Source organism: Staurois parvus, unplaced genomic scaffold, assembly GCF_062004578.1.
Source record: "Staurois parvus isolate SC_StPar_1 unplaced genomic scaffold, SC_StPar_1.0 ptg000014l, whole genome shotgun sequence".
NCBI lineage: Eukaryota > Metazoa > Chordata > Amphibia > Anura > Ranidae > Staurois > Staurois parvus.
The window spans coordinates 8080132-8097292 of NW_028317810.1; the positions used below are offsets into that span (position 1 = coordinate 8080132).

General features: G+C 40.1%; 1 protein-coding gene across 4 annotated transcripts in view; it reads right to left on the reverse strand.

Moving 5' to 3' along the window:
- Positions 1–17161, reverse strand: part of TESC (tescalcin) — a 119054-nt gene that overhangs the window by 21202 nt on the left and 80691 nt on the right. For all 4 annotated transcript variants that reach the window (XM_089677138.1, XM_089677132.1, XM_089677133.1 and 1 more), the window contains exons 3-4: positions 4822–4902; positions 649–788 (exon numbers count right to left, since the gene is read on the reverse strand). In XM_089677138.1, the coding sequence (XP_089533264.1) occupies positions 649–788; positions 4822–4902 (221 nt within the window). The remainder of the gene's footprint in view (positions 1–648; positions 789–4821; positions 4903–17161) is intronic.

A 17161-nucleotide genomic window follows, 5' to 3' on the forward strand; every position in this document is an offset into this window, starting at 1 on the left:
AAGAATTTAAAACTGAATGATAAGATTCTTGCATACATCTAGGTATGACTAGTTGTTAAAAAGACCAAATGGTAGAAAAAAGAATGCATGACAAGGTTGACATACAGTTTTGTCAATCCCTGATTAATACTATCTTCATTACCACTCATTTATAAAATATGACACATTTTATAGTGTTTTCCAAAAAGTCATTAAACCATTCATATCAATCACAAGTACTATTTAGAATAGGGTTGCCACCTCATCCCTTTAAAACCTGAACACATATTAATTACACAGGTTCTGTGGCTGATTGAGGAGGTAATTAAACTCACCTAGTTCCTTATCTGCATTAAATTAGCCTCAGAACCTGTGTAATTAATACGTTTTGGGTTTTAAAGGGATGAGGTGGCAACCCTAATTTAGAACCCATTAGAAAGATGCGCCAACCTTGTCTCTACTTAATTGCTATGTGGAAGGAGACCAGAGCACCCATACGGATCATGGCTTGGATGGATACAAATACAACAGGTCTGCAAGACAGCAATGCTGACCATGTGTGCTGTCCTCAGATCTGTAGTTACTTTGTATAGCCCTGCTATGAAATTCTATCATGAATCACAATAGGCATGTACAGCTGTTCGAATTATCGCTGAATGCAATACCTACATTGCAATTTGTTCTTACGGCATGAATTAATGGCTTCTTCATCAGCATTCTCAGCCAGTGGTCGGAAATAGGACATAATAATAAGAAACTTTTCAAAGTCAATCTCCTTTTCAAATCCGTAAGTTCCTGTTCTTAGATTCCTAAAAGAGAACATAAGAGCAATACATAAAATACCTCTGTAACAGCACTATGTACCAAAGTGGTAATACAGCATACAGCCACATATAATCTCTTATCAACTCTTTACTTACTGCCACTATCACCATTCAAACTTTATCTCCTCCTTTAGAAGACTACTTCATAAACAATGACATTCCAATTTCAAGCATCTGGACAAAGAACAAAGCAGTCCTCATACTCAGACTTTTAGTTATTATTGCAGCAACAAAAATAGTGAAAGATCATTAACCATTTCCATACCGGGCCAATTTACCCCTTCCTGCCCAGGCCATTTTTCAGGTTTCAGCGCTCTCACACTTTGAATGACAATTGCACGGTCATGCAACATTGTACCCAAACTAAAATTTTATCATTTTCTTCACACAACTAGAGCTTTCTTTTTGTGGTATTTAATCACCACCGGGGTTTTTATTTTTTGCTAAATTAACAAAAAAAGACTGAAACTTTAGAAATGTCTTTGGTGAAAATAACCCAAATTATGATGTATTTTTTAGTTTGTAGGAAAGTTATAGAGTTCACAAACTATGGGATATATCTGAAAATTGATCAATCCTGAAGTACTGACAGCCAATCTAATTTCTTGAGGTCCAAGAATGTCAGAACAGTACAGATATCCCCCAAATGACCCCTTTTTGCAAAGTAGACAGTCCGACGTACTTCATAAGAGGCATGGCGAGTTTTTTGAAGTTGTATTTTTTTTGTCATAATTTTTAGGAAAATGAAAAAAATTATTTTCACAATGTTTTTTTACATACTGTCACCAGTGCAGTACAGCGTCATCATATAACTGGCATGGCGGTGATCAGGGACACTGACTGGTGACAGTTGTACTACTTTGGGGAAGTGATCAGTATTTTTTTTTTTTTGTTACACAATTTGCTTATAGCAAAGAATTACTTTGCTGTAAGCAAGCATTTACCTGAATGACATCGATTCATTCAGGGTTTTTTTTTTTTTTGTGCTTAGCTGTGATTTGGCCACAGCTAATCACATGACATGTGCATGTGATCGCTGTGACAATTCACAGCTAGACACTAGTATACAATGGATGGCATGAATGAAGCCATCCATTGTATACAACTGTCATGTGACCTGCTGTGATTGGTCACAGCAGGTCACATGGTACCGGCAACGGGGGCCGGTACTCAGATCTGTCATTGGCCGTGTCCGAGGTACACGGCCGGTGACAGATCGCGCCGCAGCGCGGCTCTGCAAGCGCGAAAACTGCGCATGTGCGGGAGGACGCCATATGGTGTCCACTCGGAAATCTACAGCCTTTTCCCAGCCGCCAAACGGCTATTGGCCGGGTGGCTAATGGTTATAGCAGTATTAAACCCAAAACCGAAAATGAGAAATATACTGCAGCTTACAAATTGTTAGATGTGGTGGCTTCATTAGCTTTCTTTTTAAATTTTTTTCCCCGTTTTCTGACCAGTAACACACCCCTATTGGAGTACCCCCACTTTGGATGAATGAACACAGGGGGGCACAGCAGACAGCAGCAATATCAGTCTGGGGGGAGAGGAGTGTTAAATGCACTAGCAGATTTAGATACACTAACAAATTGAAGCCAAACTCAAGCTAATACTTTATAAGCAGTTACAGCAGTTTTTTCCCTGCTGGGATAAAGGTTTTACATAAATAAATAAAAGTCAATAATTGTAAGCACCCTTGTTAGTGTTAAATGGTTTGTCTCATCTCTGTAACTGATACATTTTGCTGGAGGGCTTGTTCTTTTGAAAAATAACAGCCTTACTAGCTAGGTCGCCAGATGAAAATAGTGCCCTGATGATTGGTGCCCAGCAGTGCCACCCACCTGTGCCCACCATTGCCCAGCAGTGCCACCCACCTGTGTCAGAAAACTCTGCCCATCAGTGCCACCCACCTGTGCCCATCAGTGCCACCCATCAGTGCAGCCCAGCAGTGCTGCCAGTCAGTGCCCAGCAGTTGTGCCAGTCAGTGCCCAGCAGTGCCGCCAGTTAGTGCCGCCAGTATCAGTGCTATCAGTACCCATCATCAGTGTTGCCTATCAGTTCCACCTATCAGTGCCGCCTATCCGTGCCACCTCATTAGTGCTGCCTATCAGTGCTGCCTATCAGTGCAGGCTCATCAACGCACATCAGTAAAGGAGAAAAATTACCTGTTTGCAAAATTTTATAATAGAAATAAAGAAACCTTTTTTTTTTTCAAATTGTTTGCTCTTTTTTTGTTTATAGCGCAAAAAATAAAACCCCCAGCAGCAAGTAAATACCACAAAAAGAAAGCTCTATTTGTGAGAAAAAAATGACAGCGCTAAAGACAGCACTTATTCATTACCCATTAGTGAATGGTTTAGCTTATGGGCAAACATGGAAGTAGAGAAGATGCTATGAAGTAGACATTTGACTAGCATATGGATTTTTGTATTTTTCTCATAGGAGAGTCTCTCATTCTAGTAGTTTCTGAGTATTTTTTTGTGAAAATGTAGGAGAGTGGTTTTAAATGTGGGCTTTATATAAGATGTAGAAGTTCCTCAGCTAAGGCTTGGACCATTAAAATGGTATTAAATCTGAAAGCAAACGTATTATATAGCAGCTTACCAATTCTTGGATGTGATGGCTGCATTAACCACTTGCCTACCAGGCACTTATACCCCCTTCCTTACCAGGCCAATTTTCAGCTTTCAGTGCTATCACACTTGGAATGACAGTTGCGTGGTCATGCAACATTGTACCCACATGCATTTTTTAGCATTTTTTTGAGACATAAAACTTTATTTTGGTGGTATTTATTCACCACTGGGATTTTAATTTTTTTTGCTATATAAACGAAAAAATCCAAACATTTAAATAAAAAGTGTTTTTCTTATACAATTTTGCAAATAAATAATCTTTCTTCATAAATCTTGGCCAGAATTTTGTACACATTGTATTTGAAAATGACTTCATACATGCTATATTGACTCTTTACCATCAAGGTTTATTATATATGTAATGCAATTGTCTGTTTTTTGCATTGACATGCTTACTGTACTTTGTAATTTGAAAAAAAATGAAAAAAAACAATATCATATGAAAACAATAAGATGAATGGAGAATGAGGTACAAGTGCTTTGCACAGAATTTACATGTGCTTTACAATGATTTTAAAATGTATGATTATAGAACTGACAAAATTGTGTAAACATCATAAAAAATGCCTGTAAAACATGTAAAATGCATAGAAATGGCATGGAACTGAAAATAAATTTAAGAAAACGCATATGCATTTCTAACGTTAATGAACGCTAAATGAAGAAAAAAAAACCCAAAGTGCAAAAAACCTGACATTAACCATTTGCCACACACAATCTGTAAATTAACATTTCCCTACATGATTCCCCCCCCCGCAGAGAAAATGTTAAACTACAGCCAGTAGTTAATACTATGTTGGGCTGTTACTAACAGTTCAGCTGCAGACTAACAGTAAGGAATAAAACCAAAGACCTAAAGTCTTCAGATGCCACTGTATCCTGATGATGGCAGTGTGCCTCTGTTTAATACTGTAACTGCCTGATACAATTATAGCATTATAAATAATCGTACATTTTTGCAACTTTTGTTTCCATTTGTCAGAGTATAATAAATAACTGAGCAAGGTTTTATTAAACCAATGTACTAAAATAAAATACCTGTTTTTATTGGAAAATGTATTTAGATATTCAATCAAAATGTTATTGTCAAGCTAACCAAAACAATATACTAATAATACTAAATCTGGCCTGGGCTTACTCAGGAGAATTCTGGCAATGAAAGGATTAATAATATATTACCCCTAAGTCAACTCCTGCAGACATGGATATGATTGCAGTCTGTACAAAAGTCTGCCAATGTGTCAAGGCTTGATAAACAAGCCAGTGTCATTTGGCTCCTTGTGAAGTGTTTTGGCATCTCAGACAGAAAAGTGGAAATAAAATATGGACACTGTGGGAAAAAAACACTAGTTATTAAGCGCTATATAAATGAGCTACCTTACCTTTTATCAAAAAATGCATTTTTAATTTTGTCTCGAATAGGGTTCTGTTCCAGATCTAAAACCTTCTCCAAATCTACTTTCCTGTTTAAAAGAACAAAAAAAAGTTACTTTACATTAATACAACAGGAATCAATATTTTCTAAAGGATAGTGTGTACCACTCAATTTCAAAAAGGAAGCCAAGTCAAAACGGGTATTTCAGTTTTTGGTGAATACTAAAATATAAAACAACCCCAGAAGGCAGTTTTTATGTGTAAACTGTCTCTTAAGCAAAATCTCTCTGCTGTTCTACAGAAATAGAAACCTTAACTCAATAGTTTGAGTGTCCATGGCTTTAACAGCCTCAAAGATGCCAAAAAGTTAGATAATCCAGTGTGCGCTTGGTTCTTATCTATGGAAAAAAACATGTCTTGGAGGAGCTTTCTGGGATACTGGAATTCACTTAATTTTTTTGTCACAAAGCAGTCACAGCCCTTTGTAGAAAAGCCTGTCCGCTGCTAGCATGCTACAGATAGGTACCTTGTATGGAAGCAGTTGTCTCCAATAGCTCATGAGCTTTGCTGTGTATGGAGCTATAGCTCTGACTTAGCAGTGAGAAAGTCAGACCTTTGCAAAAAGAGCTCTGCTTCCACAGCAAAGGCCCTTCCCTTCAGCATGCTTTCAGGGGACAGGCTGTAGCTAAGATTACCTTTGTTTTACCTCTGAAAAGTATCCAGCTCAGCCTTTCTCAACCAGGGTGCCCAGGCACCCTGGGGTGCCTTGAGGTTTCTTCAGGGGTGCCTTGGTAAAATATCTAAAAATTGCCCAAAACTTGTATACAAGCCAGCAGGTGGAACAAGCCTGCCTTTTAGATATGCAAACCCACAGGTATTTATCGTGCACCATTACGACATTCTAGCCGCCACTGACAACCAATGACATCATCAGTTGATAAGGAGGATGTCAGCTCCTGCACAGTATCCTAGTTTGACCCTCCCCTGCCCATTTACATCAGTGCTGGGGTCAAATTAGCTCAGTGATGGAGAAAAACTGGAATACTAGTCAGTACCAGTGTGGAAGAGTGTATTTGCTTTGGAAGAATAAATTACCTCTAATGTTGGGTGTCCTACATGTGTGGTGCGTTATATAAAACTATTAGAATAGTTTTTCACATTTTAGAATGGGGTGCCTTGGGTCTATCCATAATTTTAAAGGGTGACTTGACTGAAAAAAGGTTGAGAAACACTGATCTAGCAAAGTTAAACTGAAAGTTCAACTGGGCTTTGATACAGGCTATCCTATGGAAAAATGCAGTGAGAACACTCCAAAGTGTGAGAAACTCCCAAATATTTTCAGTGTACAGGAACATAACTAAAAATTTGAGTTAAGAGATTGTTGGTGCTCTCAAGAGATATAAGCCAGTTCCCCCACCATACTACACCTACAACTTAAACAATGTTTGGGTAGACTGACTCATAGCACCATATGTTTTTATATTAACCATACTTAAACACATTATAATTGTTCCATAGCTTGGCATAAAATGATTTTCTTATAATGAACAACCTATTTATTGTTAAGAATAAAAGTTGCATATTGATAATGTGGATTAGTGAACTTGTGTTTTGACAGTGCTGCACATTTCTTCTACTCTGTGCTTCTTCGTTCACCCATGGGTAGCAAATATCTACTAATGCCTAAAATTAGTGGGTATTTTTCTTCATTAAGTGGGGGAGCAAGATGAAAATGAGTAAGAGTTGCTGTCGAACCCAGTATTAAAGTAAACTTGCGTATCTACATTTCCAACTGAAAAAAAATAGGTGAACCTGTACAGCTTGGGCAATGGATTTAAGGGGCTCCACAGGGACACAGGGATCAATATGTAAGCCTCCAAGAGCCCCTACCATTCAGCATCACTCTTCCCCTAAACACCTGATTTTCTGCCATGTTAGTGCCAAAGCAACTGAAGTCTCATAGTTGACTCTAATGTATTATTTAAATTCTTAAGGTGTACAGTTGTGCTCAAAAGTTTGCATACCCTGTCAGAAATTGTGAAATTTTGTCATTTATATTGAAAATATGACTGATCATACAAAAACTGTCTATTATTTAAAGATAGTGATTATATGAAGCCATTTATTATCACATAGTTGTTTGGCTCCCTTTTAAATCATAATGATAACAGAAATCAACCAAATGACCCTGATCAAAAGTATACATACCCTGGAATGTTTTGCCTTGGTACTGACGTACAAGGTTACACACATGGGTTAAAGTGGCAATTAAAGGTTAATTTCCCACATCTGTGGCTTTTTAAATTGCAATTAGTGTCTGCATATAAATAGTTAATGGGTTTGTTAGTTCTCACGTGGATGCACTGAGCAGGCTAGATACTGAGCCATGGGGAGCAGAAAAGAACTGTAAAAAGACCTGTGTAACAAGGTGATGGAACTTTATAAAGATGTAAAACGATATAAAAAGATATCCAAGGCCTTGACTATGCCAGTGTCAGGGATGCGGGTATGACCAGAAGTGTGTGGACTAACACAGGGAAACGCAGGCTTCAGATATAGTAAATAATATAATTTATTAAGACTAACAATACAAACGCAGTGCAAAACTAAACATAAACATAGTGCAAACAAACTGAACCAAACCTCCAACAGATAACAAACATACAATACAAGAGTAGTCAGGCAGGCCGGGTCGGTAGCAAACGGGCAAACGGAGTACCAGGAGCAGGCGGGAGAGTGGTCAGGATTAGCCGAGGTCAGTACAGGCAGAGTTCAAGCAGAGTCAGGACAGAAGTAACAGGATCAGGAAACCAGGGCCAAGCAAACAGTACAACAAGGCACTGACTGCAGGTCTGGCCATCCCTTACATACACCACCTGCAATCAGCCCCAGGTGGTGGCTAATTGCCGGAGTGAGCCTCTGGTTGTTGATAGCACCCACTGGCCAGTCCTGGTACTGCAACCTACAAGGCAGGTGAGTCCCACCACTATTGGCGAGTTCATTCCAGAATTTTTGCCTTTTCCTGGTTTTAGTTACCGGAGCACTGTAAGTAAGCGCAGGTTTGTAAACGGATGGAGCAGCTTAAGACAGAGAAGAGCTGGAGGATGGAACAGAGGAGGGAGCAGTTGCTACAGAGGACTTCTTTACAGGGTTAAAGGCAGGATAGGTGCAGCGAGTGGGAGCAGAGGACTGATATGTGGTAGTTAGCAGAGTATACTGGGCTGTCACTGGGGGTGCTGTCGGGAATGCAGGAAGAGTGCCTTGAGCGGAGGAATGACGTTGTAAGCTGGCTGAGGCTGGGTGCAACAAGTCTGACCATGTCTGCAGTATGGGTTGAACAAAGCTCAGCTTACACAAAGCCTGTCTGGTCAAAGACTGCACTGCGTTTATACAATCCCTTAATACCTGTTGTGAACATGCAGAATAACGCTCCAGAAAGTAATCCACATCATCCTCTAATAACCATACCAGGGACTCTACCTGGTCTGCACTAAATGGTGGCAAAAAGTCATTCCTGCTTTCAGGGGTACCAGATGAAGCCAACTCTGCACAAACCTGAATCAAAGGTTGCACCTCAGAGAACTCTGTGCCCTGCTCTACTAGAACATGAGCGACCCGTATACATTCTAGCAGTTGATCCTGGGTATACTCCTTCAGAGTCTGATAAGCATACTCTCTGTCATCAAAGACCAGCAGCGACAAATACACAACCTCATCAGGATGCATCCTTCCCAGCAACAAGCCAAGATGGCTTCCCTGTGCAGCGACTTCTGGTCAGGAATGGCCTTGTTGTAACGTCAGGGATGCGGGTATGACCAGAAGTGTGTGGACTGACACAGGGAAACGCTGGCTTCAGATATAGTAAATAATATAATTTATTAGGACTAACAATACAAACGCAGTGCAAAACTAAACATAAACATAGTGCAAACAAACTGAACCAAACCTCCAACAGATAACAAACATACAATACAAGAGTAGTCAGGCAGGCCGGGTCGGTAGCAAACGGGCAAACGGAGTACCAGGAGCAGGTGGGAGAGTGGTCAGGACTAGCCGAGGTCAGTACAGGCAGAGTTTAAGCAGAGTCAAAACAGAAGTAACAGGATCAGGAAACCAGGGCCAAGCAAACAGTACAACAAGGCACTGACTGCAGGTCTGGCCATCCCTTAAATGCACCACCTGCAATCAGCCCCAGGTGGTGGCTAATTGCCGGAGTGAGCCTCTGGTTGTTGATAGCACCCGCTGGCCAGTCCTGGTACTGCAACCCACAAGGCAGGTGAGTCCCACCACTATTGGCGAGTCCATTCCTGACAGCCAGTTAGTACTGTTCAATCACTGATTAAAGTGGTTCTAAAGGCTCAAGGTTATTTACCTTCATGCATTCTATGCATAAAGGTAAAAAAACTTCTGTGTGCAGCGCCCCCCCCAATCCTTACCTGAGCCCACTCCGATCCAGCGATGTTCACAATCGACTCGACTGTATGGGGACTTTCACTGGATCTTTGGTTGAGACAGCAGCAGGAGCCCATTGGCTCCCTCTGCTATCAATCCCAGCCAGTGAGCCAATGAGGAGAGGCAAGAGGACGGGGTCAAGCCGAGGCTCTATGTGTCTTATGGATGCATAGAGCAGTGGCAGGGGTGTGAGCATTCAGCAGTGCCCCCAGGGCAAGCAGCTTTCTCTGGGGGCACTGCTTGAGGGGGAGGAACCAGGAGCACTGGAGGGAATCCGAAAAGAAGAGGATGGGGCAGCTGTGTGCAAAACCCCTTCATAGAACAGGTAAGTATGACATGTTTGTAATTTTATATTTAAAAAAAAACAAAGCTTTAGTATCAATTTAAGCAATGGAAAGTTTGGGGATTTCTTGTTACCAAGCAAAGGTCAGGTAGACCAAGAAAGATAGCAGCCACAGCTGTTAGAAGAATTGTTCGGGGTACAAAAAAAAACCCCACAGGTAACCTCAGGAGAAATACAGACTGCTCTGGGAAAAGATGATGTGGTTGTTTCAAGGAGCAAAATACGACGACACATGAACAAAAATGAACTGCATGATCAAGTTGCCAGAAAGAAGCCTTTACTGCACCAATGTCATAAAAAAAGCCCGGTTACAATATGCTCGACAACACCTTGACATGCCTCACCAGGTTTTTTTGTGACATTGGCACAGTAAAGGCTTCTTTCTGGCAACTCAACTATGCAGCTCATTTTGTTCAAATATTGTCTTATTGTGCTCCTTGAAACAATCAAACCATCTCTTTCCAGAGCAGCCTGTATTTCTCCTGAGGTTAGCTATGGGTTTTTCTTTTTATCCCGAACAATTCTTTTGGCAGTTGTGGCTGCAGACGTTCTTGGTCTACCTAACTTTGGCTTGGTATCAAGAGATCCCAGAACTTTCCACTTTTTAATAAGTGATTGAACAGTACTGACTGGCATATTCAAGGCCTTTGATATCTTTTTATATTGTTTTCCATCTTTATAAAGTTCCACTACCTTGTCACACAGGTCTTTGACAGTTTTTTTCTGCTCCCCATGGCTCAGTATCTAGCCTGCTCAGTGCATCCATGTGAGAGCTAACAAATTAATTGACTATTTATACGCATACACTAATTACAATTTAAAAAGCCACAGATGTGGGAAATTAACCTTTAATTGCCATTTTAACCTGTGTGTGTCACCTTGTGTGTATGTACAAAGGCCGAACATTCCAGGGTATGTAAACTTTCGATCACGGTCATTTGGGTGATTTGTGTTATTAGGATTTTAAAAGGAGTCAAACAACTATGTGATAATAAATGGCTTCACATTATCACCATTTCTGCTGGGGGATGCAAACGTTTGAGCACAACTGTATCTAAAACCAGTACTTTTTGTGTTTGGATAAAGTAGTTATGGATTTAAAACTGTTGGGGATTTATTGCCGTCTGTGCCCCCATTGGGGAGATTCAGTCTCTCATTTTGTCTTGGTGACCACAGACTTGATCTGGTGACAGCTCTCTAAGAGGGGATTTCCTCTTACTTCCTGTTGTGGCTACAGACAAGTATAGAGAAAGGCCCTAATCACCACTTTCCTGTATGTCACGCTCTATCAGATGATGAGCACACCTTGGTCATTATAGAAAACAAGAACAATCAGCAGTTGTCTTCACAAACTGAAGGCTTAGGGTTATCACCAGGTTACACATGTCCACCACCTTGCTTAACTGCTGCTATGTGTTGTATTTGAATGAAGGTCCTTTTTGATCAAAGGGTTTAATGATGTCCAGGCAGTATTATGTTTCCTTAAAACACAAAATGAGTCATTCGAGAGTGTAACACTTTCATTGCACTATAATTTCACAAAAGAATCATTCCAACCTCTAAATAATAGACTTTTATGGGCGGTTCACCAGTTTAACAAGTTTACCCAACCTATGTTTGGCCTTGTAATTAATGATTACCCAACGCAATGATACCATAAGGAAAGGTACTGATCTCTCTTTTACTGTCTGCTGTTAAAGGAAAGCATGTTACCAACTTAAAACACTACAGGTAAAATAATAGAAAAACCAAGAGATTTAAATGCCGACTTGTGTTTTTCCTTTCATTAAATACATTTTGATTACACATTGATTTTGATTTGATAAAAAAAACTGACTAGTCAATTCTCTTAAAGTGAAAAAATAAAAAGATGCTGCTGCGCTTATGAAATAAACCTGTAAACAGAATTTAACCGTGTCGTGCAGCAGTCCTAATTGTGAATGAATATACACAAAATTAAATATCATATAGACAGCGTATAAATGATATAAACAATACAAATTGATACAGTCACAATATTAAACAACACACATCTATAAACTAGTTTAAGGTGCAATGACAGTATGTGATCTATTGGTCGAAACGCATCGAGGTTTGATGACGCAACTTCCGCCCATGTCACTTCTGCCCTTTGGAACGCATGCTGGAATGTGTCAGCCATCTTTTTCTTCCATTAACAAACAGCAGAGCTGAACACACTCAGTGCCAAGTAATAGGCACTTATTTTGTGAGTGGCATTTTAATTATTTATCCCCAGTATTAAAGATTTGCAGTTTTACACTATGGAATGTCCGGTTTTTGTTTTATGTTTATGGACAACCTACAACATTGCCTGTGGAGAAGAGTAGTGTTAGTATTACACTAGCTTCTAAGAAGGATCTCTGGTTAATATTAACAACCTAACCTGGTGAATACACATTGGTTACCACTAGCAATGGTGTGGAACACACAAGAAGGAACAGCAGTCACCATCAAAACATGGCATTTTGGGATAGTCCCAACAAAAGCGCTAGTGACCATCCTAGAGATAGGTGGTCATGGGATGAGTGTACATCCATGTGGGGCACCACTCTGAGCACAGTGGAGCACCTATCACTTTAATATGGACTTCACAATCAAGAATATAGCACGATTGCACTTTAATTTCACATATTGTGATTGCACTTTAATTTCACATATTGTGATTGCACCTTAAACTAGTTTATAGATGTGTGTTGTTTGATATTATGACTCTGGATATCAATTTGTATTGTTTATATCATTTATGCGTGGTCTATATGATATTTTATTTAGTCAATTCTCTTGCACAAAATTTCTGTGGTTGCATGTCATAGTCCTCTCCTCCTCTGAAAATGTCTAATTACTCTCTGTGTTGGCTTCTCCTTGCCTTTCCCCTCACCTCCCTACCTAAACTTTAATGGAGCTGCTCTAGGTAGAGCAAAGGGGAATATTATAAGGAATATTAAAGAGCAGCCTTTCTCAAGAGAGTTCCCTTAGCAACCTCTCTGGCGCCTGACGGTGTCAACCGTCACAACAGTCAGCCTTTCTCAACATTTTTACCCCAGGGGAACCCTTGAATTAAATTTCAGGTCTCAGGCAACCCCCCTAAAATTCTTTGGTAATCAGAGGGAAAATACCATTTACATTTGTGGTCAGTGGAAATAATACCACCTATACAGTGTTGATCAGAATGCCACCTTTACAGACAACTAAAAAGATCGTTGATGTCATGCAGCTGGCTCCGCCAAGTGACACTGACCTTGGAATTATGCAGGTATCTTCAAATTGGAGGCCAATTAGCCACAGCTCAAGGAACCCTTAGCAACCTTCTATAGAGTGACAGCTTTGAGTCTGTTGACAGGACATCCAAAATGGTGGCGCCCAGCAGCAATCTCATGCTTGGTTAATAAGGTATGTGTGTTTGCTTTTCTGAGTTTTTCTACAAATTTTTAATGCAGGTTTCCAATTTGCATTGATGTGCATTTTCATTTGACAAATGAGGATGTCTTCAGTGACATCATTTTTGTCAACTTTGGTCAGAATTGTTCAAGTTTGGTCATAACATTGGTCAGGTTTGGATTTTTGTGTATTGTGTTTGTGTTGTTGAGGATTCAGAGAAATGTCTGCTTTTATATCATTTTTTTGTAGCTGCTGCACTGTTGCTTGAGCAACAGGAGTGGAGTGTTCATTAGCATCTGATAAAACCAAGATCGGTTTGGTCACATGCTTTACAAGCCGGTAACAGTTTGTAAACAATGAAATGAAATCGTAAGTGATAAAATCCTTGGGGTTGATTCACTAAGACTGGAGAGTGTAAAATCTGGTGTAGCTGTACATAGAAACCAATCAGCTTCTAGATTTTATTGTCAAAGCTTAACTGATCAAGCTGATTGGTTACCATGCTGAGCTGTACCAGAATCTTGGTGTTCCAGTTTTAGTAAATCAACCCCCCTAGAGAATAGTGGGGAATGGACGTTTCTCCTTCATCTCTATGGTGTGCCAACCCAATCACCCATTTCAGTCTTAGACTCCCCAGTGAAACAGAAGAACCTGGAAAGGTTGAACCACCTCCCGCCACCCGTAAAAGTGATCCAGTGATTGTGTAGCCGCTCTGATCATTTTTACAGTATAGAGCATTATTCACCAGGAACACTGCTGCAGCTGCAACCATGATCCTACTAGAACCACTGAAACCCAAGGGTGTACAGGTAGATCCATTTGCAGGAAGTGATTAATAAAATATTGTCAGGGTCAGGGGGATGGCAATCATTCTAACAGAGTTCTACAAAAGTCTGTTTAATTAAAATACTGTTCTGTAAATGAGGGAGAATCTGTTGAGTCACGGGATTCTCGTCCCTATTCACAGGCTGTGTTACAGGTGGAGAAAGAAATAAAAGAACATTTCTCAATGGAGGAGGAGAGAGAAGGGGAAAAGGTCTTCATCAGGAACTTTTTCACAGCAACTTCGCAGAAGCCCCATAGCAGTTAACCCCCACAGATCTAGAAGTTCAGCAGTAGGAGGAGGACATGGCATCTCTGCTATAAAGGTTTCCACAGGATCCAACTGCCTGCATGATGTGGTACACACTTCATTACAGGTAAGGTAGCTCACCAAAGATATAGTGAATCCTTTTCTATGGCTAAACAAAGTGACATTAAATTTATTAAAAGTCAATTTTCTTCAGGGCAAGTCATGTAGACACTACAGTAGCATGAAAAAATATTTTGCCGCTAGATGTCCTTCCTCCTGACAGCAGCATTTTTGGCAGAAAAATACTTGACGCTTATAAACATTTAGGTGTGCTTGGCCATTGAAATGAATTAACGCTCACGCGCTTAACGAGTCTAACGTTAATGCACATTTACACATGTCAAGTGTTTTTTCTGCCAAAACGTTGCTGTTTCTGGACGCGCGGGCATGGCTAACACGCAAGGAGGTTTAGAGGAAGAACAAAATGCCAGATGCCCCTAACAGCAGTGTTAAATATGTCCACTGGGCATGGGACCTTAACCAGTTCCCGCCCGGCCTATGGCCAAATGGCAGCCTGGCAAAAACCCTCGTCCCTCCAGGTGGACGCCATATGCGTCCTTTCAGGCATGCGCAAGTTGCATGCCAGCAGAGCCGTGCAGCGGTGCGATCTGTCACCGGCTATGTACCTCGGACACGGCCAATGACAGATCTGTGTATCGGCCCCGTTGCAAGTACCATGTGACCTGCTGTGACCAATTACAGCAGGGCACATGACAGTTGTATACAATGGATGGCTTCCTATCATGCCATCCATTGTATACAAGTGTGGCTAGCTGTGAATGGTCACAGCGATCACATGCACAAGCTGGGCCAATCACAGCCCAGCTGTGTCATGTGATTAGCTGTGGCCAAATCACAGTTAAGAAAAAAAAAAATCCTGAATGAATCAATTTCATTCAGGTAAATGATTGCTTATAGCAAAGAAATTCTTTGCTATAAGCAAATTGTGTAAAAAAAAAAAAAAAAAAAAAAAAATTATATATATATATATATATATATATATATAGATATAGATATAGATCACTTCCCCAAAGTAGTACAATGTTACTAAGGTAACATTATACTACTTTGGTCATAGTGAAATATGAAAAAAAAATCTTAAAAAAAAGAAAAAAAATTTAATAAAAAAAAAATACAAAAATAAAATTTTTTTTAAAAAAATCATCAATTTTTTTTTTCCTACTTCTACCAGTCAGTGTCCCCGATCACCGCCATACCAGTTATATGATGATGCTGTACTGCACTGGTAACAGTATGTAAAAAAAATTTTTTTATTTCTTCATTTCCGAAAAATTATGACAAAAAAATTACAACTTCAAAAAAACTCGCCATGCCTGCTATGAAATACGTTGCACTGTCTACTTTGCAGAAAGGGGTCATTTGGGGGATATCTGTACTGTTCTGACATTCTTGGATCTCAAGAAATTAGATTGGCCGTCAGTACTTCAGGATTGATCAATATTCAGATATATCCCAAAGTTTGTGAACTCTATAACTTTCCTACAGACTAAATAATAAATACTAGTTTGGCTTATTTTCACCAAAGACATGTAGTAGAACACATTTTTGCCTAAATTTATGAAGAACAATTATTTATTTGCAAACTTTTATAACAGAAACAAAGAAAAACGTGTTTTTTTTTTCAAAATTTTCATTTTATTTTGTTAATTTAGCAAAAAATAAAAACCCCGGTGGTGATTAAATACCACCAAAAGAAAGCTCTAGTTGTGTGAAGAAAATGATAAAATTTTAGTTTGGGTACAGTGTTGTATGACCGCGCAATTGTCATTCAAACTGTGCGAGCGCTAAAACCTGAAAATTGGCCTGAGAGGGAAGGGGGTAAAAGTGTCCTGTATGGAAGAGGTTAAAGAACAGTTGGAAATAGACACGTAAATATGGTCGGCAACCATGCACTTCAAATATAATTTGTCTTCCTTTCATTTTGAAGGACGTTTTAAGCATGTTTATACTTTCACCTAGGAGCTGAGCTATGTTCCAGCCAGGAATAGCAATGAAGTATGCTTCTGTCTAAAGGTGCCCTGCTACTATTGCTACAGTATTGGTTCATGAGGTTAGACTCTTTAGAGAGAACCTTCTATATCAGGGGTGGGCAAACTTTTTGACTTGAGGGCCGCAATGGGTTCATATATTGGACCCGAGGGCCGGACCAAGAGTAGATGAATGATGTGTATGTGTCATCCATAGTAAGTATAGTAATATTCCCCCATAGTAAGCATCGTAATTAATCCCCCATATAGTAATTCACCCTCCATAGTAATTCATCCCCCATAGTAATTAATCCCCCATATAGTAATTCATCCCCCATAGTAATTCATCCCCCATAGTAATTCATCCCCCATAGTAATTCATCCCCCATATAGTAATTCATCCCCCATATAGTAATTAATCCCCCATATAGTAATTCATCCCCCATAGTAATTCATCCCCCATATAGTAATTCATCCCCCCTATAGTAATTCATCCCCCCTATAGTAATTCATCCCCCCTATAGTAATTCATCCCCCCTATAGTAATTCATTCCCCATATTAATTCATCCCCAATATATAAGTCCCCAAGTCCCCCCTGTGTCAATTCACTTACCTTTGCTCCGCGCGTTCCTCTCGCCGTGTTCCCACGCCGTTCCGGTCTTCAGGGCGGACTGTGAGAGGAGCCTAGCTCCCCTCATGTTCGTCACGCTGCCCCGCCTACACACATCCTGACAGCCATCCTGACAGTATCACGCTCCGCGGGCTGGATTAAAAGGTCCGCCGGGCCGTAGTTTGCCCATTGCTGTCCTATATTATTATACAGGACACAATAGCTTTACGCTAGCCACACAAGGCTCAATTTTGTTTGATTCCTGTTGAATCTGCTGCAATTGGAGCTATTGGTGGCCTTGTTGTCACCACCCTGCCCAACAAAAGCCAATATAATCGACTGAGCTAGGTGGAAAATTCTAAGCTGAACAGTGGCCACATTCTGTCTGTTGGAGTCACTATTCTGGTATTCAGACAGCTACTG